General features: G+C 42.8%; 2 protein-coding genes across 5 annotated transcripts in view; one reads left to right on the top strand and one right to left on the bottom strand.

Moving 5' to 3' along the window:
- lhfpl2a (LHFPL tetraspan subfamily member 2a) overlaps nucleotides 1-3883 on the top strand; it is a 37356-nt gene extending 33473 nt beyond the window's left edge. For all 3 annotated transcript variants that reach the window (XM_027282250.1, XM_010740515.3, XM_010740517.3), the window contains one exon: nucleotides 2915-3883. In XM_027282250.1, coding sequence (XP_027138051.1) covers nucleotides 2915-3171 — 257 coding nt within the window. In that variant the 3' untranslated portion in view covers nucleotides 3172-3883. The remainder of the gene's footprint in view (nucleotides 1-2914) is intronic.
- A 3437-nt stretch (nucleotides 3884-7320) lies between these two features.
- LOC104926618 (secretory carrier-associated membrane protein 1) overlaps nucleotides 7321-21156 on the bottom strand; it is a 14887-nt gene continuing 1051 nt past the window's right edge. Inside the window, exons 1-9 of one of the 2 annotated variants that reach the window (XM_010740514.3) lie at nucleotides 20273-20607; nucleotides 15665-15742; nucleotides 14495-14596; nucleotides 13826-13937; nucleotides 12552-12680; nucleotides 10752-10911; nucleotides 10563-10664; nucleotides 10324-10441; nucleotides 7321-10235 (exon numbers count right to left, since the gene is read on the bottom strand). In XM_010740514.3, coding sequence (XP_010738816.1) covers nucleotides 10086-10235; nucleotides 10324-10441; nucleotides 10563-10664; nucleotides 10752-10911; nucleotides 12552-12680; nucleotides 13826-13937; nucleotides 14495-14596; nucleotides 15665-15742; nucleotides 20273-20329 — 1008 coding nt within the window. In that variant the 5' untranslated portion in view covers nucleotides 20330-20607 and the 3' untranslated portion in view covers nucleotides 7321-10085. Of the gene's footprint in view, nucleotides 10236-10323; nucleotides 10442-10562; nucleotides 10665-10751; nucleotides 10912-12551; nucleotides 12681-13825; nucleotides 13938-14494; nucleotides 14597-15664; nucleotides 15743-20272; nucleotides 20608-21156 lie in introns of those variants that run through there. The other variant, XM_027282156.1, reaches the window with a different exon arrangement.

Raw genomic sequence — 21156 nt, 5'->3', positions numbered from 1 at the left:
AACGTTTAAATCACAAAGTGCCAAAAAAAAACTGCAGTTCCTCAAACGTCCACAAGTGAGTCAGTCTCCACATTCATAGTGGTTCTTCACAACAATGGGTCCTTGATTTCAGGTCGAGGTAGGCTGAAAGTAAACCCTCCCGTTTCCAGCCAGCAAACCAAGATGTTGCTGGCTGGAAACAACAACTGTCGCCAGGAGATTTTATCTGAATTGAGCTGGTTGAAAACACTGTCTGTGGCCGGTTTTATAATATGTCCAACAGACTTTTAAATATCTGTTTCATAGCCACATACGTGATATTGATAAGACGCAACCTCCGTGGCTGTGAGATGAAGCCAATGTGGAAGTAGCAGTTCCTCTAACGTCCACTTGAGGCTGGCTCCAGAAGTGAGTCAGTCTCCATAAGTCCCCATGTTAGACAGCAGAAATAAACATGTTTACAGCCTGGTACAAAAAACAGTTTTGGTCTCTGTAGCTAATTTCCCCGTTCAACTGTACTGAGGGTGAATTTATATACAACTCACCTGTTCACATTATATTACGGCTTAAAGTTATGCAGGATTAGGTGTTGTTATAGATGGCTTGTTTGAGCTTGTTTGGCGTATACCGTCAGTGGTTAACAGACAGTTCACGCAGGAGCCAGGTTCAAGATTATTTAATATTATTATTTATTTGACTGCTGTTGACTATGTAGCAGGCTGATATGTAGAGAAATATCACAGGAAATGCAAAACTCTTGTAGTATTTTGATATCATATGTATTAAAATTCATTTAGTTCTCAGAGAATCTTCTGCTATCTCCAGTGGTACACTGTGGTATCTCAGTTTGAGAAGTGATTTAGTGTTCAGACAATAACGTCAGCGGTTAGTCATCAAGTGAAACTATTTCAGGAACTTTAAGATACAATCAGAGTAGAAAGTAAAAAATGCTGCAAAAATTTCAAACATTTTCTGCTTTTTCCTGTCTTAACTTTAAGAGTAAATAAATATATTTTTTTGGTTTTGAACAAAACATCACCTCGGGCTGTTTAACAGAGAAAATAACTGACAGATTGCCAGTATTTTCTTTTGCCCTGTTGCTGTCTGTTCTCCTTAGTTTCACTCCATGTGGATCCCAGGGTGGGGACCCAGCTCTTCTTCCTGGAAAAGCCTGTTTTCTCTGAGCGGCAGCACTGCAGAGGCCCCCGCTGTGCTGTATTACAGGGTGACGTCTGAGGGGAGCAGAGGTTAGCGCAGAGGAGGGAGGAGGGCGACTGGTGGCAGCTATCAGAAATCAGATTGATGGTGGAGAATTGACAGCTTGGAAGTTAACGGAGACGAGAGCCAGTGCAGGGGGAATAGCGAGGCTGAGGAGGGTGGAGTGCAGCGGGATATTAGGTTAGAAGGTCCAGCTTGTAGGGGAGGGAGGGTTGAGAGTGTGTGTGTGTGTGTGTGTGTGGAGGGGGGTCTAAGGAGGGGAATTAAAACCATACCTTCAATCCATCACTGGAGCCGGTCTGGACGTCAGGGCAATGCAGCAACATGTGGAAAGAATTTATGACCTAGTTTTCATTTCCTTGTTTAATACGATATTGGGCGCTTTAAGAGAGAGAGAGAGAGAGAGAATGGGAGGGGAAAGAAAGGAAGCAGAGAGAGAGAGAGAGTGAAAGATTAAGAGAGGATGACAGTTTCACTTCTACGTTTGTTTTCTATGAAACAAAGCAGAGAGACCGTCTGCTCGGAGCTAAGCCGCGTGGTTCGCTTATTATCCGTAATCGCATTATTGTAAATGTTTCCTCCTGAGCTTTGATTGGTCGGGCGACGAGGTCTGCTCAGATGAAGCCTCGTGACGTTTAAAAAAATGACATGAAGAGCCAAGCTTGTTTTTGTGTATGTGGGTCAGGATTAAGCATTAAGGTGTCGCAGTAGAAGTGGGTCACCGTATGACAGGAAGTGACCCCACATGATGCTCGGAGGGTCAGGCCATGCCGGGGAAAACCCCTCGGCTACCTTTTTCCTGTTGTTTTCCGACAGGCATGTGTGTCGGGATTCAGGTTTACGTCTCCCCTTCCGGGAGGTCTCGCCGTGATCTTCAGTCACATTTCAAACCAGTCGACAGGAAGTCATTTCTGCCTCGTGTTACATTTCTTTTCGCCCTGATGGGATGCTTTGAACGCCGCGATGGCACTTTGGCAGGAAATGTTTTTCGTACCAGAGAGCGATGGCGGTCACAGAGATAATTTCGCTGCAGTCATCATCATAGACAGAAGCACATTGGTTCAGAGTATAACCTCCCTTAAATAACTGGTAAGATTGCAATAAATGTGGCATAAAGTCTCCAGAGGATTACTCCTCTTAGGTTGGACGGCCTTCTGGGTTTGCCCTGGGGTCTCCTCCCAGTTGGATGTGCCCAGAACACCTCCAGGAAGGCAACCAAAATCCTAAACAGATGCCCGAACCACCTCCTTTGTCAGGCTCCTTTCGACTCTCAGCTCCATCCAGATGTCTCATTTCGACCGCTTGTATCCGCGATCTCATTCTTCTGGCCGTAGGTGAGAGTTTGGAACGTGGATGGGCTGGAAAAATGGAGAGGTTTGCCTTTCAGCTCAGCTTTTTTTGTTGGAGCAGCTGATCACGACACGAAAGTCGACTCCTCGACTGATGATTTCAATCATCAACGTTTAGCCAATAGCCCGACAAACTAGTCCCCACAGTACGCTGAAATCTTCTTAAAATCAACATTATGTTTGAGAAAGAAGAAATCTTAACCCGTGCTCCGTGGATGAAAAAAGCCCGTAAGCGGATACTGAGTAAAGCTTTCTTTGTCAAACAACTATTTCCAAGGTCGAGAATGAACTTCCACACTCCCCATTATGTTGTTTGGACTGCCGTGTATATTGTTAACATTTCCCTGTCTCTGTTTCCCTTCTCGCAGGTCTGTTTCTGATCCTGGGTCTGATGTTGTACCCCGCTGGCTGGGGTTCAGACAAGGTCCAGCTGTACTGCGGTCCCGACGCGGCTCCGTACCGAGCCGGGCTCTGCTCCATGGGCTGGGCTTTCTACACGGCCATGGGCGGCACCGTGCTCACCTTCATCTGCGCTGTCTTCTCGGCTCAGGCCGAGATCGCCACCTCCAGCGACAAGGTCCAGGAGGAGATCGAGGAGGGGAAAAGCCTGATCTGCCTTCTCTGAGGCTGAGATACTTTAGAAGAAGAAGAAGAAGAAGAAGAAGGGAGGAACAGGCCAATAACAATCAACCTTTTCTCCTGAAGGCCGGCCTGTGACATGAAGCCCCCTTTTTTTGCATCGTTTACCACTAAAACTTTTTATTGTCTCGTGTATGTGGGAGAAATCTACAAGTGCCAAGTTTTTTTCTCAGTGTGTGTCTTTGTCTTCCTGCCACTAGAGGTGCTGTGTCTGTTATTGTATTCATGTTAAAGCATGTGGAACGCCCCGAGAGGCTTTGTCTGTCACCACATGTCCTGTAAATAAGTGTGATTATATATATTTTGTACATAGTTACGATGATCGTAGAATGATTGGTCAGCTTGATCCAGGCTGGGCTGATGATGTCACTCTTGCCTTTTTAAAAAAACAAACAAACCGGTGTTTTTGTCACCGGATCACGACCAGAGAACCTGGATCTGTTTTTGTTTTTTGTTTTTTTGTTGTTTGCCACGTGTGAGTATTAACTCAACAAGGGAACCACTACTCAGTCAGAATAAACTACTCACAGAATCAGAGTGGATGTCCTTTTTAAAGCTTACAGAATGTACTGTTATTTGAATAACTCATGTGTTTGCAGGACCCTTGAAATGTATCGTTTGGAGTCATTATTCACGAGTGAAGTTGAGCTTAATCCTTAAACCCTTAAACTGAAAGATGACCCGTGAAGAAATAAAAAAAGAAAAGGGTCTGGGGGGGGGGGTCTGCGTCTGGTCCTCGTTCAGCAGTCATCCTGTAATCTGTGCACAAAGATGTGGACTGAATGACGAGGACGCATTAAATGAAGTATTGCTGTTATTTAGTGATGAGTCTGGTTTCAGGGAGTGTGTCGAGTCCGTAGATAGTGTTCTATCTATTCCCGTTTGTTTCTGCCAAATGAATAAAGAGAAGGGATGAAAACAAAAAAACAACAAAGGTTTTGGGAGTTTTTTTTTTGTTTTTCAGGAGGGAGGAGATGCAGCAAGTGGAGCAGCCAGCCTCGGTGCTGAGACCTCCGTTTGGCCCTTGAGGTGGGGGTGGGTACGTTTTCCAGCCAGCGGGTGATCAGTTTTTCCACTGATGCAGAACTGAACTCTGCATGTGTGTCACTGTGTGTGTGTGTGTGTGCCTCATATTCAACTACATTTACTCAAGTACCGAGGCACTTCTACAGTACATTATGTATTTCATGTGCTAGTTGGAGGTCTTGTTGTGTGTGCATCAGATGTCCACAAGTCAATATTTAACAAGAAAGCAAAGTTTCTGTGCAGAAGAACTTTTGTTGTTTCTTCTTTTCTGCCTCATTAATCATCTCACGACCCTTCAGATTTATCTGGTGACCCCCCGAGGTTGGGAACATGCGGCAACCATTGTGGCTGTGGTGAAGTGCCAAAAAACAAACCCTGCAGTTCCTCTAACGTCCACTTGAGGCTGGCTCCAGAAGTGAGTCAGTCTCCATAAGTCCCCATGTTAGACAGCAGAAATAAACATGTTTACAGCCTGGTACAAAAAACAGTTTTGGTCTCTGTAGCTAATTTCCCCGTTCATGACAACTGTACTGAGGGTGAATTTATATACAACTCACCTGTTCAGGTTATATTAAGGCTTAAAGTTATGCAGGATTAAGAGCGTGGACGCTTTGATGCACATGTGCACATACGTCCATGTTTTACACAGTCTGTTGTTGAGAATCACTTCGAACTTGTGCCACCTCGAGCAGCCATAGCAGTCGAATGTTACATGCTCCACAGATCGACGAGTCCCTGCCCAGATGTTCTTCCCTCTTCCCTCCATGTGGACTACAGAGGAGTCTCTGGCACAACCCTGTGGCTCCCTTCCTCCACCAGAGCGCTCAAACTAAACACAGCGCTTGATGACTTCCAGATTAGGCACATGACAAATCATGCAATCTGAAGAGTGCAGCAGAAATCCAGGCTCTGTCTCAGAGCCAGAGGCTTTTTTGTAGTTTGTAATGTCTTTCATTTTCTTTTTTCTTTTTTCGTGGAGAGAGTCAAAGAGGACGAGGCCTTGGCCTCTGAGTTTAGTTTCCTGTTACACCTGGTGGAGGAAGAACTCAGGTAGTCTGTCATGAAGAGAGGTGTAAAGTAACTAAGTACATCTAATTGAAGCATATATTTACTACATTTTTCTTCACCCATGGCATCTGTAGACACTAAAATCTCATTCTTAGGTAACAAAAACCTATTTTAACGTAATGAAAACAAAGTTTTCTGCTATTACTAGAGTTCAAATCTAGTCTGATGCTTAAATTTAAGGTGTTGGTCTTCAGAGAGTTCAGAGATGAACTAAGATCTAAATCACTGGATTTATCCTGTTGAAGTTTGTAAGTCATTGCTGGTGTCATCATGTATAAGTACGGCACACACAGGTTAACTTTCTGCTCGCTGCAGAACTCACACACGTCAAATGCAGTTCAGTATCTGAGCAGCTGTGTGCAGAGGGAGAAGGCAAACAACAGGCCGCTGCTGTTTTCACACACTCCTGAGATGCATGAAGGCGTTCGAGTCGAGCAGCCTGCGAGTTATTCTTCCACCGTACCTCTTCCTGTTGGCAGTGAGTTTGGTCTGCTACCAGCTTCCTCTTTTTCCTGCTTTATTTCACACAGGTTTGTTTGAGCGCAGACCAGAGGACTCAGCACTTGTCCTGCAATTGTCTTAAAGTGTGTGAGTGTGTAAAATCTTTATCCGGCGACTACAGCAGGATTGTTATTCCTGCTGTTAATATAAATAATAGAAAAATCTTTAAATCGTGGAAGTCTTTAAAGTTTAAAGGTGATTTTCTGATCCATTAAACAGAAAAAGGTTTGTAAGTTATCTTCTTGGTGATTTGTACAGAAAACTTTATACTGTAATCAGAAGAGCAGCTCCAGTTGGCAAGATACTGAACTCCAAATTGCACCTGAAGGTCATCGGTGTATGAATATATGAATGTGATATGTAGTGTAAAGACTAGTGAGGTGCTATCTAAGTACTGTAATACCTATTTTAGTGAAAGTAGCAATTACCACTGACAGTTTAAAGAATGGACAGCGTGCATCTCTAACAGCACCCACCTGTCAATCAAAAACCATATAAACCCAACCCTTCATTCTACAAATGAAGATTTGTGTACTGCAAAAGTAAACACAAGTTACATTAATACCTCGACTGAATATGACTGTACAAGTCAAAGGATCGCTGTGCATGAGGTTAAAAATATTTTTAGAATTATGTTGATTTTAATTGAGAAGTGATTACTCAGCAGAAAACCTGCAGCACATTTCCACCGACGTGAACTTTTATCTCACGTTCTTTAATCACCGCTGACCTCGTCTGGTTATCGGCTGCTAGTGCAAGCCGTCTTCAGCACATCATACATACAGGGCTGCCCATAAGTTTACATATCCCGATGCAATGGTTTGTTTCTTGGCCGTTTCTCAGAGAAAATGAATGATAACACAAAATGTTTTCTTTCACTCTTGGATAGTGGTTGGCCAAAGCCATGTATTGTGAAATATCTGTGTTTACTCTTTTTAAAGCACAATGACACAGAAACTATCCACACCCTGATCAAAAGTTTACATACCTTTTGTAATTTGGCCTGATAACCTGCACCTAACTTGAAACAATTGGGATTGAATGTCTATTAAAGGTAACTATCCTCACCTGTGATCTGTTTGCTTGTGATTAGTGGGTGTGTATAAAGGTCAGTGAGTTGCTGGACTCCTGAGAAACTCTTGTATCCCTCATGTGGTGCTGCGCTGATGTCTTGGATGCAGAATCATGGGAAAAGCAAAGCAATTGCCAAAGGATCTGCGAGAAAAGGTCATACTACTGTACAAATCGAATTGCCAAACAGTTGCACTGTTCAAACACTAATTAAGAAATGGAAAGTAAGAGGAACTGTAGACTTTTGATCAGGGTAAATTGGGTCATTTCTGTTGTTATCTTGGTTTAAATTGAGTTCTCACATTTGTTTTACAATAAATCAACTGTCCACTAACCACACGTGGAAAAAAGGTTTTTGTGTCATCATTCATTTTCTCCTACAAATGGGCAAGAAACCATGAATTCTGTAAGGGTCTGTAAACTTATGAGCAGCACTGTAAAACTTCTCACAAGAAGAGAAACAACAACGTACAGAAGGAGAATTTTATTCAGTGTTAATACAATAAATATACAAAACTCAAAACTACTCAACATGCGACTTAAAGTGAAACCAGAGTGCATCTTTAAAATTACAGCGAAATTTTTGAGCTTGAACAGCCGACCATCTGTAAAATCATACAAAATATACAAACATCCCTCACTACGACTACTATCACTACGTTTTTTTTCTTCCTCTCTCAATAATTTCATTAAATTTGTTAGAGATGCTCATGAAAGTTTCATTCTCAGTGTTTCTACCACAAACCATGTTGATTATGAAGCACAGCTTAAAGCCACAGTCCATCAGTACAGTACAGTACATCACACAGTTCACGTTTGCGTTGCGGTCTAAAACGTCTTTCTCACATTTATGAAGATTTTTTTGTTATTTAAGAAAGTGTAATCTCGTGTTGCTTTGTACAGAAATGGACTCAGGAAAAACAACATGAACTGAAACCAGAAAACAAAAAGGCATGTTGCAGGAAGCTTCAGGATCCCAGACACACATCCAGACTCTGCCCTGCGCACAGATTTAAGACTTAGAAAGGCCGAACTCTGCTGTTATTTACACTCCTACGTGAACACGGACATACAAAAAAAGGCTTAACTGGTTTAAAACATGAGACGCGACAGAGTGTTCAGACATTCAAACCTCTTTGCAGCGACACAAAAAGGTCACGTAGAAATAAAAAGGTTCAGATTGGACGCGTTTGATTGTTAACTTCAGTGATAGTCGATCCACAATTATCAAATTACGAACACGCAAGCGATTTATCAGAACGTCACTGGCCGTTTTTTGTCGTTTTTTTTAATTTTTATTGCAATATTTTGATTTACAGCACACGTATTTTTAAAAAAACGGGCGACTCTGTGTCTAATTTCATACAATCTCGTAGAATATTTATTTATCCTCGTCATGCAAGTGAAGAGCACATCCTGAGTGAATCTGAGGTAAGTCTCCGGCTGGAGACGAGTTACACTTTTCCTCTTCAGATCAACTTGTATAAACATGCAGGGTGTACGTACACGTCACCGTCGACGCTGAACTCGGTGCACGTTAACGCGTGTGAATGAAGTATCTACACTAATGAGCAGGAAGGCGTGGGGGGGAGCCATTATTAGAAACATCCTTCCGCTTGCACGGATCGCGGCGTGCAGACAAAGAATCTAATAACCGGATTTAAAGTGCAACTTGGCGTAATTTCACAAATGGATATGCAGACGGTTATAGGCAAAAGATTTCAAGCTGACGAATACTTTAAAGTGACAGATCACTGGAAAAATCTTTAGAGTATCAAACACTGCTCGTAGGCGGGAGATGTGGATCGCACTCACACACACACACACACACACACACACAACACTAACTCGTCATTTCAGACAGGATTTGTTTGTCAGGTGACGTTAAATCAGACTTTCAAGTCTTTCTAGTTTGCCAAGAAATGCTGCTGTTGTCCTCTCTGCATGTCAACTGCACAGCAGCAACTTTCAGCGGTTTGCAAACCCACAACGAAGCCAACGTTCAAGTTACTCGCTGTTTAAGCAGCAAGTTAGTTATGTAGTGAAAAAAAGCACTTTTGTTGCTAAAGTATGGTCAAACACGTCAGTTCTGGAAGAGTTTCACCGAGGGTGAGTGCCAGCTGGTCTGTGTCAGCGTGCAGACGCGCTCACATCGTGATGAATTAGAGTTACACACAAAGTGCGGCTGAGGCTGATGGGGATGTCAGTAGTTTCGCAGGCTTTTGGTCATAAACCAAAGTGAAATTTAGATATTTGTGGAGTACAAAAACACCAATATGAACCTGGTGGTGGCAGGATTCATCACCTGGGGATCATGAATGTTTCTACAGTTTCATGGCGATCCATCTTAGAGCTGTCGAGATATTTTGGTCAGGTGTAACGACCGACACGACGCAGTATTGACGCCTCTTTTCAAGTAAATGTGAATATATTCGTATATTGCTGTGTTTGATACTCAACGAATCAGATCTCAGGTGACGCATCGCTTTAAGGAAGTAAGACTACGCCCTTTCAAAATGTCAGGATTCAGAGGAAAGCGGAAAGTAGAAGGCAAGGCAGTGAACTGGAATGCACAGCATTCATCTTCAACGATACAAAGTCACTCCACCGGGGGGCAGCAGCGTCGAGTCGAGCGCTCGGAAAACGGCAAAAATAAGTCGAGAGAGAGAGAGAACGCTGCTGCTGCACATGTGCATTAACCGACGACAGCGAGTGAGCGCTGGATGAATAAATTAATTTAAAAAACAGGAAGTAGTGATTAGTTGGATGTAAGGAAAAGGCTCAGACACACGGGGGATAAAGGTGGGAAATGCCCAAAGTTAAGTTTAGAAAATCGGACTTGACTCGGCTACATTAGAATCTGTTTAAAGAGGCACACAAACATTCATTTAGCTGACCACACACACACACACACACAAACTCACACAGGAAATGAGGGTGAGCACGCTGGTTGAGTGGTAGCAGGAGTGCAGTGTAGGTGAGGACGGGGACGGGGACGGGGTCTCAGAGTCTGTGATGAGAGTGCACAATGTTGCAGGTAAAAGTAGAACCGGAGCCGCCGCCCTGTTTGAATCCTGGGTGACTGGACGGCCGACCTTATCGTGGCGCCCCTTTATTGTCAGAAGGCTGTGGGGGGGGGGGGGGTTCTGCGTGCGATCAAACAGGGCAGCTGGCTCGAGCAGAGATAGGGTGGAGGAGGGATGAGGGCGAGGGTTGGACGGAGAGATTTCGCGATCAGATTCCCTCCTTGAAGCTTTCCTCCGCGGCCCTGGTGGCGGCCGTAGCAGCGGCCGTCCGGACCGTCTTGTTGGACATGACGCCCGTGGCGAACTCCTGCTGGGCCCTCTCGAAGCTGGCGCCGGTGGTACGGTACATCGCGTGGACCTGACGTAGAGGAGGTGGAAGAGGAGGAGGGGTGAACTACAATCGAGGAGGCGTTCACAGAATTCAACAGATTTGTTGTGCGTCTTACCTTTTTGAACATGATGAGCGACATGACAGCCAGCGCGGTGAAGAGAGCGGCGATGAGGATCATGATGATGCCCACCGGGATGCTCCTATTCAGGCCGGTCAACGCCGATATCCACCCGCTACAGACGAGAGCGCCATCAGAGGAAAGAAATGGAGATAATTGAGTTAATCCTGCTGTCATAAATGTTTGTTTGTAACACTAAAAATTAAAACACACATTTCTGCGTCTCGTTTTCTTACCTAGCGCCCCAACCAGTGATGCCGATGCACTGCATGACGTAGATGCCGAACTGACAGATGTACACGAAGAAGAAGACGAAGAACCTGAACGAGCTGTCGCTCCTGCAGAAAGAGGAACAGAAGCCAGCAGGTGAACGACAGGTATGACGCGATGACGTGCGTTTTTTTTTGTATTTCACCGTGCTTTACCTGAAGGCTCCGTAGATCGGTCTGTACCAGCAGACGTACGAGCACGGCGTGAAGAGCAGCAACCAGAGGATGGACAGGCCGAAGTCCACCCCGCGCGACGCGTCCACGCAGAACCAGGCCATGCAGCCCACCATGTTCGCGAGCAGCGTCCCAGAATGAACTGAAGTAGAAAAAAAAACATGTACAGTCAGAGTCTGCATGGAGCTTTGCGGTGGCAGCAGCAGCGGCAGCGTCGTGTCACTGTATATGTCAGAGTTTGGAAAGTAGGCTGTCCGCTGCAGCAGTGTCCAGTGTCCTGACACTGCTGCACGCAGACGCTTAATATTTCAACATGTAATACTGTGCAGGACGGAGAGCTGAACACACACGCACGGTTAATAATTCATTCATTACCATTTGTTCTTGGGGTCCTAACAGCGTCTTCAAGGCAGTGTGTGCTGGCGAGAGTGTGTAAAACCTGAGGGGGGGAATTTACATCCCAGTGTGGAATATGGCGCTCGCCTGCTGCTGGCAGAAGTGAGCGTGGGCTGTGCTGCTTTTTTTACTCGGTGAAGACAAAGAGTTTGACATTCTTTGCTTTTATGGAGGCGGGGGATCAGTATCTAAAGCGACCTTTGAGCAATCATCTGACCGATGGAGTCACTTCATCAGGCCACATGACTGCAGCAGCACGGAGCTGGTCATGTGGCCACTTGAAGCCATTCACTCCCTGAATCACAGAAGGGAGCTGTAATTGTTTTACCACCATTGAGACGGAGCTGTAAAAGTTCTCATCAGGAGGTCGGGTGAAGGTTCATCTGAAAAACAAACTCGCCAGCTTGTTTCTAGTTTGAGCTGAGAAATATTAAGACATCCTGTCTTTATCTAGTGAAGTGTACACGACTGTAACACTGTCACAAACACTCATCAATGAGGTGGAAGCGTTTTTATTTTGGCAGCAAAGAGCAGATGGATGCAGCAGCACGCACGTACGAACGCGCTGACTCGTCGGCGTGTACGGCCGAGAGAAATACTCCTAATTATGAATTATATATCGACTACCAGTCATTACAAAACAAGCCGGCCTTGGAGTTGGAACAGAGTGCAGAGTTTGCCATCTGTTCCCAACAACCGGGACAGAGACAGAGCGAGACTTTTAGATGGTTTCTCTCTCAATACATTGTTATTTATCATGTAATGTTAGCATTTTTTCCCTAATTAATCAGAATTTAACAGCTTTTCTCTCTCAGATTTCTTTGTTTGTGACAGCAGCATGTAAGTAAATATGTTTCACCGATATAAACTGGTGTGTATAGCCGACATCGGGCCTTGCTGCTTCATGCCATCATCTAATTAATAAGTCAGAGTGTGTTAAGTGTCTTTTTCATTGATCTGCGGACGACTTGGGGCTGCAAAGCTGCTCAACATTATGATTACTTTGGTGACTGTAAATAACTGCTGATTGATTTTAAAGTCTAAAACGTTCATTGATTTAACTGTTTGCTCTGTGAAATGTACCAATAATGTAAAAAAATGATCCATCATGATCTTCAAATCGTTTGTTGTGTCAAAGATATTCAGTTTACTGACACACTTCGATAGCTGCAGATCTAAATTATTGAACAGAGAAGTCGATTTAAACCTTTTAACTGTTTTTAGAAGGAAAACTTCACAGTGCAACATGAACTCTCGTCTTCCTGCTGGCTGTAAGAAGATTATTTTGTTTTGTTCCACGTCATCTGGGTTAATTCTCCACCCTCGCTGCCCCGACACTTCATCACAATTCAGCAAACTGCCGCTGAATATAATGAAAATACTCACACATCCAGAGGTAATACATGATCTTGACAGTCTTCTGAAAATCTACGGGGATGTCCACGGTGATGTCGTGGTAGAAGCAGGGACCCACGGGGAACTTCTCCGGGAGGGGAGGCCAGTTGTTTTTCCTGCCTGAAACGACACGAGACAAGAAACGAGAGTTCATGTTTTACATCGCGGAAGGATCACGCATCTCTCATAGCGTTGACTTAATCCCATGTTGTATTAGCAGTTTATTTAAGATCGGCAGTTGGCAGCGAGACACGAAGAAGAAGACGGCGTGTGTGACTTCATGTGGTTTAAAACAAACGCACACAGTTTACAGGAGTTTAAAGGACTTCTTGCCGACAGTTAGGAGTGATAGATTCTCACGTCTGTACAGCAGGCAATTAGTTTAACTTAGCATAACGACTGGAAGTAGAGGTTACACGACTTAGGCTGGTTCTTTAAAACGAACTACTACGTCACTTTTACTACAAGAGCTGCAACGAATAGTCAAAAAATTGATAAGTATATACTTTTTTGATAATCCATTAATTATTTAGAGTACATTTTTAGGATTAAATGTCCAAATTCTCTGAGTTCAGCTTCTTAAATATGAAGATTTTCTGGTTTCTTTAGTCCTCTATGACAGAAAACTGAATATTTCTGCATTGTGGACAAATCAACTTCATCTTTGACTGTGATTTCAACATTTTTTCACCATTTTCTAGACCAAAAAAAAACGTATCAAGAAGATACTATCAATGCTATTTTGACTTCATGGCATCTCAGCTCGTTGCCTGGCAACGGGAAGCAGTCACTGCACCCGGCCAGGAGACCACGACGGCAGATAACTTCCTGTAAAAACCACGACTTCTCGTTTTTTACATTTCTGTTTGTGCACAGATTAACTAAATATTTTATTACCAGCACACAGCAAGGCTAGCTGGTTCCCCCCACTTCCAGTCTTTATGCTAAGCTAAGCTAATTGCCCCTTGCTTCCAGCTTAATATTTAGTGTACAGACACGAGAGTGGGGTTGACGGTCTCGTCTAATTCTCAGCAAAACTATTCCCTTAAATTAAAATGATGTCATTTGTGTATGAATTTAAATATTATTGAAAATGGATGATGGTGCAGAGATGCAGAGATGCCCTGGCCACACTGTGCAGCCCTATATAAAGGTCATTAAATGCCAGGCAGCAGAAAAAGAAGCATGAACCTGCTGTCAGCGTCAGATTTTTTGCAGTCGTGACAGTACTGATCTGTGGTTGCATGTCGGAGTCTGATGCTGACCTCCTGAAGCATTGAGCGACTGCATTTCTCTCTCCCGGCGGTCGAGCTCTGCAGCCTTCCTCTCCAGCTCCTCCTGTCTCTTCAGCAGCTCGGCAGCTCCTCGCGACTGGTCCTGCACAAACACACACACACACACACATAAAACAGATGTCAACACACGAGTGTGCGCTCTGTTGACTTTTTTTTTTTTTTAGCTCAAGATGAATTTTCTGTCTCAACTTTTGGAATAAATCCATTTCTCTACAGGGGCAGCACCAGCGGGAGGAGAGACATCATTACAACATGTTCCCAGGAGTCTGCCTGCAAATGAGATGTGCCATCACAACTTGTTTCCTCTGGCTGCCTGGATTTCTATCACACTCTCTGCGTCTCTTGTTCAGCTAGAAAGCCCAGTCACAGATAGGAACAGCCTCCCCGCTGAGCGACTTTTCCGTCCTCAAACTCAGCATGAAACCAGTTGTCATGTTAACGTATCTTCTGCCTTCACTACACGCTCAGAATCTGTGCCGTCGATGCTGGACTAAACCGTTAGGCGTTTCTTCTTGCACGCCTACAGACGATATCATCAGAACGATGGCGACGGTTCCCAGAGGACCAAAGAGTGTGAAGCTAAAGTAAAATAATGCAGCGTGTTTGGCTCCGTGCGGCCCAGATTGTGGTCAGCAATACCTGAGGCTGCGAGTAAGCCGGAGGCTCCTCTGTGGGTTTCATGATGGCGGGTTGTGTGTTCATGATGGGTGCCGCAATCTTGGGCGCCATCCCCGCAGGCAACTACGGAGGAAACGCATTTGTGTTAACTAGATTGTTATGCTTACAGTGCACAAACAGACTGATGTGATGTCAGAAATGCTGCATAAGGACAAACAACAATAAAAACATAGAAAACTGGCGACAGTATGACAGTATGAGCTCCGGTTTGACAGAATCTGCAGTGCTGAACTGAAGTTAACATGGAAGCTAAAAAAATATGTGAAATTACTTCTTTTTCCTAGATTAAAATAAAAAAAGATCAGGTTAGTTCAGGATTTTATTCAAGTCTGAGATTGAAATCAGTTGATTGAAGCTGCAAAAGCGTGAAAAACGAAAGCCACGTGAACATTAATAGTTTGTTTCTACAGTACATATGAACAATACTGACTTTAATCAAAATGTATGGGGAGAAATATTAACAATGCATATTACTGGTGGCTACATAACACACATTCAAACATTCATTAATGCAGAGAGAATAGCCTACATGAGCTCTGAAGGTTTTAACAATGTAACAAATGAATTTAAAATTAATATATATATATCTATCTATATAGATATATATATATATTATATGATATAGATACATATAGATGAGATTATATAATCTATATACTATATATATATATATATATAAAAAAAAATTTTTAACAAATCAAGCACTTGTTCAAAGTTGGGATAGACTGTCGAGCTTTGATAAGTCAGATCGATTCATCTGAATAACTTTTGCAGGACTGAAGAGGCAAAACTATCTGATACTTTTAAGTAGCAGAATAATATTTTAGTTCTTATGTTTTAGGAATCTTATAAAACATATCATATAGTCTTAATAATCACGTGATATGTGACTCAAGTTTCTGTTTTTACTCAGTCCTTCAATATTTACTTACAGTGGAAATTTAAAAGCACGACAGCTAAATAACAAACTGCAACTTTAATTTGAAATAATGGTTTTATTATCACGGCAGCTGCATCGTGGTAAAGATCAGAAACAACAGGGATCACATCACACACACACACACTACATTAATCCTCTAAACTGATTTGATATGAACTCACTGCCACTGGATTAAATGTAAAAGTACTCACTTGTTTGGCATCTGTGAAGGGATTGTACTCCTCCAGCCCCGGAGGAGCGGCCTGTCTTACTTGTGTCACTGATGGATCCTGAGAAAACAGATTAAAAAACACATGAGAACGTGTTCGATGAAATTTGAGAAAGGCTTAACAAAGCGCTGGGGATACTGAAGTGTACTAACTCTACGGTACAAGTAAAACTGCTCATGTGAGTTTAAAAACCCTTCATTATTCTGCCAGATCGAGGCCAAACAGCCCTTCTTTATTCAAACGCAACAGGCCTATAATTCAATACTGGCAAAGACGGGATGATTCCAATAATTTTCACGGAAAGGCGTCTATAAATAGCCGCGTCCATTTTTCAGGAGGAGGGCAAACGCTTCTGGCTGCTAAAGACAGAAATAAAAAATGAAGACTTGGTTGTTTTCTTCTGGTTTGCTGCGCTCGGCACAAAAACGCTTCCCGATGTTTTGAGCACGCTCCTGATGTGCAAGACGAGCAGACCCAAACAAGCTGGTTCACGGCGGCTGGCGGATGTAAAAACTCCTGATATCATCACACCTTCTCTGTCTATAACGAGCTTACCATCAGCTGCTGTCAGTCACCAGTTTCATTCAAATTGCTGCTCAAGATTTAACATCCAATCTGCGTCTCCCTGCAGTCCTATCCTTATCCAGTCTCAGTGAAGTCCTCTCAGCGACTCTGATGCCGACTCTTAAATTTCTGGGAGCATCTCTTCCGCTGCCGCACACACACACAAACTGCAAGTTGTCACCAGACCAGGGTCATAAATATTTGAGGCTATGTTGTGTTTAAAGTTTAATGTCGCCCTGCCACACAGCCAAGCAAACACATGCATATGCACAGAGTTTTCATCTTGAAGTCTTATAGTAAAGAGAAAATCAAACGCTGCACCTGTTGCCTGTGTGAAAATGCTCGTGGATTAACCAGGCACAAACTGGCAAACTCGTCGTGATGTAGCTGAAACTAAAACAAGACGCCGTGCTTTGCATGAGCAGGTGCATGCGTCTCACTATCTGATGACACTTTATCTGAGACTTCCACACTTTGCCCTACAGGACTGTATTCGAGGGCGAAGCTGCGATATGTAACTCGGTGCTGGGTCAGCAGGACGAATCCATCCAGCTACTCCGGCAACACAACGCGATATCCGTGCTTTTTATTAATGGACACGGGAGACCAATTTCTGTAATTAGGCCAAAAACAGAATGAACAATCTGATGCATGACTGGGACTGATGAAATTTAGCAGGAAAGGTGCCAGAGGGGGGGATACCAGCGCCACATGTCGCCACGATGGCACCATATGATTCCATGAACTATTGATGATAGCTCAGAGAAGGGAACAAAGCTCCGTTTCTCCTCGGGCGGACGAGTGTGAGCCAACAAATGACAGAAAATGGCAGGACAGCAGGGGTTCACTACTCATGTCAGTATGTTAATGCGGCGCCATGAATAATTCACTCCTCATGTGTCTGTGAGGTCAAACTGTGCCGTCAGCGTCTTCCGCCGCCACGCGCTTGAATGGTAAGATGGTGGAAGGACTCTTTAAGTTTCTGTGACACGTTACAGCCTCAAGAATGAAAGACGTCTGCTACTGCAGCCACGTAATCATGCACAGGGAGATCTAAACTAAAGGAAATGAACTGATTGATTATCTAAATATTTGTTTTATTCGTTTATATATTAAAAATACCAGATGTGCTGATAACAGGTTAACAAACATGTTTAATATCTCCATAAAGAAATACTAAAGAAATCAGTTATGGGAACTTCTTCCATTATTTCTGACATGTTAGACCAAGTGGTTCAAACTTTAGAAGTTTTAACCACTTGGTCTAACATGTCAGAAATAATGGTACCAGAGCCAGTGTTGTAGTACTTGAGATCAGATTTTTTGAAGGTCTCTGTCTCATCTCAGAGTCGACTGCATTTTTACCCGTCCTTGTCTCGTTCTCAGACAAAAGAGGACTCAGGATTTTAGCTCAAGACCGCTCAAGACCACAGCTGTGGAGCTATCACCAGTGTTTCCATATTATTCACTTAATAATGTTCAGTTTGTCCCACCACAGTTTCATAATTACCTGAAAATACTTTTACACTTTACTAAGAAGCCAGCGAGGTGTTAGTTACCTAAGTAGGCTAAATCTTGTCTGGTCTTGACTTGGTCTCAACCCCTCAAAGTCTTGGTCTTGTCTCAGTCTTGATCTTAACTTGGTCTCGGTTTAGCTGGTCTTGACCACAACACTACATAGAGCACAAGGTGTCACCATTCAACGCCAATAAAAGTTTTTAAAAAATCTGAAATTTAAGAGCCTGGATTTTTACTTTCAATCAATCACTCTCTCACAATGTGATATAGTGAAATACAATCAGTATGCCAAACCACGATAAACAAAGCTGCGAGTTGTGATTGTTTACATATTGATTCATCTTTGCTCCAAAAAATGTCAGAATAGTGACTGACTGTCTGATTTTTGAGGCCAATATTGATCTTGATAATGAATATCAGCCTTTACACAATCCACAGCATAAATAAAAACACTTGATAAGTTGCCATAAATTGCAACAGCATTATGAAATGCACCGGGCAGAAAGTTCAAATACAATAATATAACAATAAACGTGTCCCTCCTCTCCAGTGGACACACTATAGCGAAACATATCTTTATGACTTCTGCGTCTTATCGTTTTTCAGATGACATACATGCTGGTACAGATAAATCTGCAGTGAGAAATGGTTAAAAAAACTGACAAATTCAGACATCTCATTCTGTCTAAAACTCAGAGATTTTCATTTAACCACCACAGAAGACAAAGACCGGCAAGTATTCACATTTAAGTAGCCTGAAGCAGGTAATTTAATCAATTAGAGCGGAATAAACTAATTAATTCATCCCCTTAACTGTTCTAACTCTGAATAATAAAAACTGTAACTAGCTGCTGTGCCCTTGTGCCCGTGTTTGGTACACTAAATATGATAAGACAGAAAGAGAAGGGGGGAAAACCATTGCAGGCTTGTTGGAGCACATGATCAGATGCATGCTTTCACCATGACAAGTCACTGTTGACACAAGGCCAGCAGCATCACCAAAGGCACAAAATGAAACCACAATCATACTACTGTATGATCGGGCTCTTGTTAACTTCTCTGTTTTCAGTTTACAGCCTGTTAAACAATGTACCAGCACAGGAGTTGTTATCATCTGTGGTTTGGTACAGAAAGTCCATCATGTAGGAGTGTGTGTTATCTTTTAGATTTTAGAGGACTTAAGTCAGGAAATCTGCTTGAAAACAGGAACAAGAACAAATATGTGCTTGTTCCCATTTGCAGCTCTGTGATTTCACCTGAAAAGTCACAACATGAAGGAAAACACATGTTTTTTATATATAAAAAAGACCCTAATGTATCAGAGATGACACCCTAATGTATCAGAAATAACACCCTAATGTATCAGAGATAACACCCTAATGTATCAGAGATAACACCCTAATGTATCAGCGATGACACCCTAATGTATCAGCGATGACACCCTAATGTATCAGCGATAATACCCTAATGTATCAGAAATAACACCCTAATGTATCAGAGATGACACCCTAATGTATCAGAATTAACACCCTAATGTATCAGAGATAACACGCTAATGTATCAGAGATAACACCCTAATGTATCAGAGATGACACCCTAATGTATCAGAGATAACACCCTAATGTATCAGAGATGACACCCTAATGTATCAGAAAAAACACCCTAATGTATCAGAGAAAACACCCTAATGTATCAGAGAAAACACCCTAACAGAGATGACACCCTAATGTATCAGAGATAACACCCTAATGTATCAGAGATGGCACCCTAATGTATCAGAGATAACACCCTAATATATCAGAAAAAACACCCTAATGTATCAGAAAAAACACCCTAATGTATCAGAAATAACACCCTAATCATTAGGGTGTTATTTCTGATACATTAGGGTGTCATCTCTGATACATTAGGGCCTAATGTATCAGAGATGACACCCTAATGTATCAGAGATAACACCCTAATGTATCAGAGTGGACCCCCTAATGTATCAGAGATGACACCCTAATGTATCAGAAATAACACCCTAATGTATCAATGATGACACCCTAATCTATCAGAGATGACACCCTAATCTATCAGAGATAACACCCTAATCTATCAGAGATAACACCCTAATCTATCAGAGATAACACCCTAATGTGTCAGCGATGACACCCTAATGTGTCTGCGATGACACCCTAATGTATCAGAGATAACACCCTAATGTATCAGCGATAACACCCTAATGTATCAGAGTGGACCCCCTAATGTATCAGAGATAACACCCTAATTTATCACCGGGGAGGCCAACAGAAGTCATAAAGACGGCTAACGCAACACTGCCTGCTACCTTTACACGTTATGTCACAGCAGTCCAAGGCAAAGTACCAATGTTAAGTCTACTAAATAAAGTGATTTAACGTCTGAACTAACTCAAATAGCGTCACAACAAGCCGCCTGACACAGGACAACCAGTATTAATGTGATAGCACAGTGCTAATGTGGCTAACGCGGCTAGCTTGACGTTACCTGGAACGGGTTGCTGAACTCCGGGTCCGCGAACGGGTTGCTGTCGAAGTCTGACATTCTCCCCCTCCCCGAAAAAAAAGAAGGACCAGTCGTTACGGTTTAAAAAACAAAAATGTCACAGACAAATAACTAATAATTAGAGTTAGCTACTTCCAAAATAAAACAAAAAACAAAACACAACAAAAACAAATAAAACGCGAGCGGCTAACTGAGGTAGAGACGACGGCAGCAGGAGGAGATGACACGGTCGAAGGTGAAGTCAAGTGTTGCCCGTACAGAGATACTACCGACGTGGAGGATTGGTCACCAGCTGCGGATCAAACGGCGACGCAACGGCAAGCAACGTCACTTCCGACATGTTGTAGTCCAAAAAAGGATGAAAGTGACGACATACTGTAGTCAGGAAGTTCCTACAATACACTTAAAGGTGACTTGAGAACTTTATACTGTGTAAAATAACAACATAAAATCAGCACTGAGGGAAAAAAAATACTATTATTACTTATTAGAATATAAAGAAAAGAAACTATGTATCATTGTCAACCTCCATATTTTATTTTCTATTCACATCCATAATCAGAATCAGAAATACTTAAATTATTTTTGTTATAAACAAACAAAAACAACATATGTAAACAAGTAACCATCTATTAAGAACAATATAAATATATATATGAACTATATATATTAAAGGTCCAATAGTGCTGCAGGCAGATGTTGGTTTGCAGGGTCAGGGATGGACAGGACAACGATGCTGACATGCGGGATCTCTCTCAGCAGATAGTATGGACGGAGTCCAACAGCTAGCAGGTCAACAGGTCAACATCCGGGCTACAGAGCTGTTCTTTGGTTGTGATGTGACCGGTTCAGAGTTCAGCTGGTAT

Source organism: Larimichthys crocea, chromosome IX, assembly GCF_000972845.2.
Source record: "Larimichthys crocea isolate SSNF chromosome IX, L_crocea_2.0, whole genome shotgun sequence".
Classification (NCBI taxonomy): Eukaryota; Metazoa; Chordata; class Actinopteri; family Sciaenidae; genus Larimichthys; species Larimichthys crocea.
Note: the sequence above shows the minus strand (reverse complement) of the source record. Positions and strands in the feature narration are given on the sequence as shown.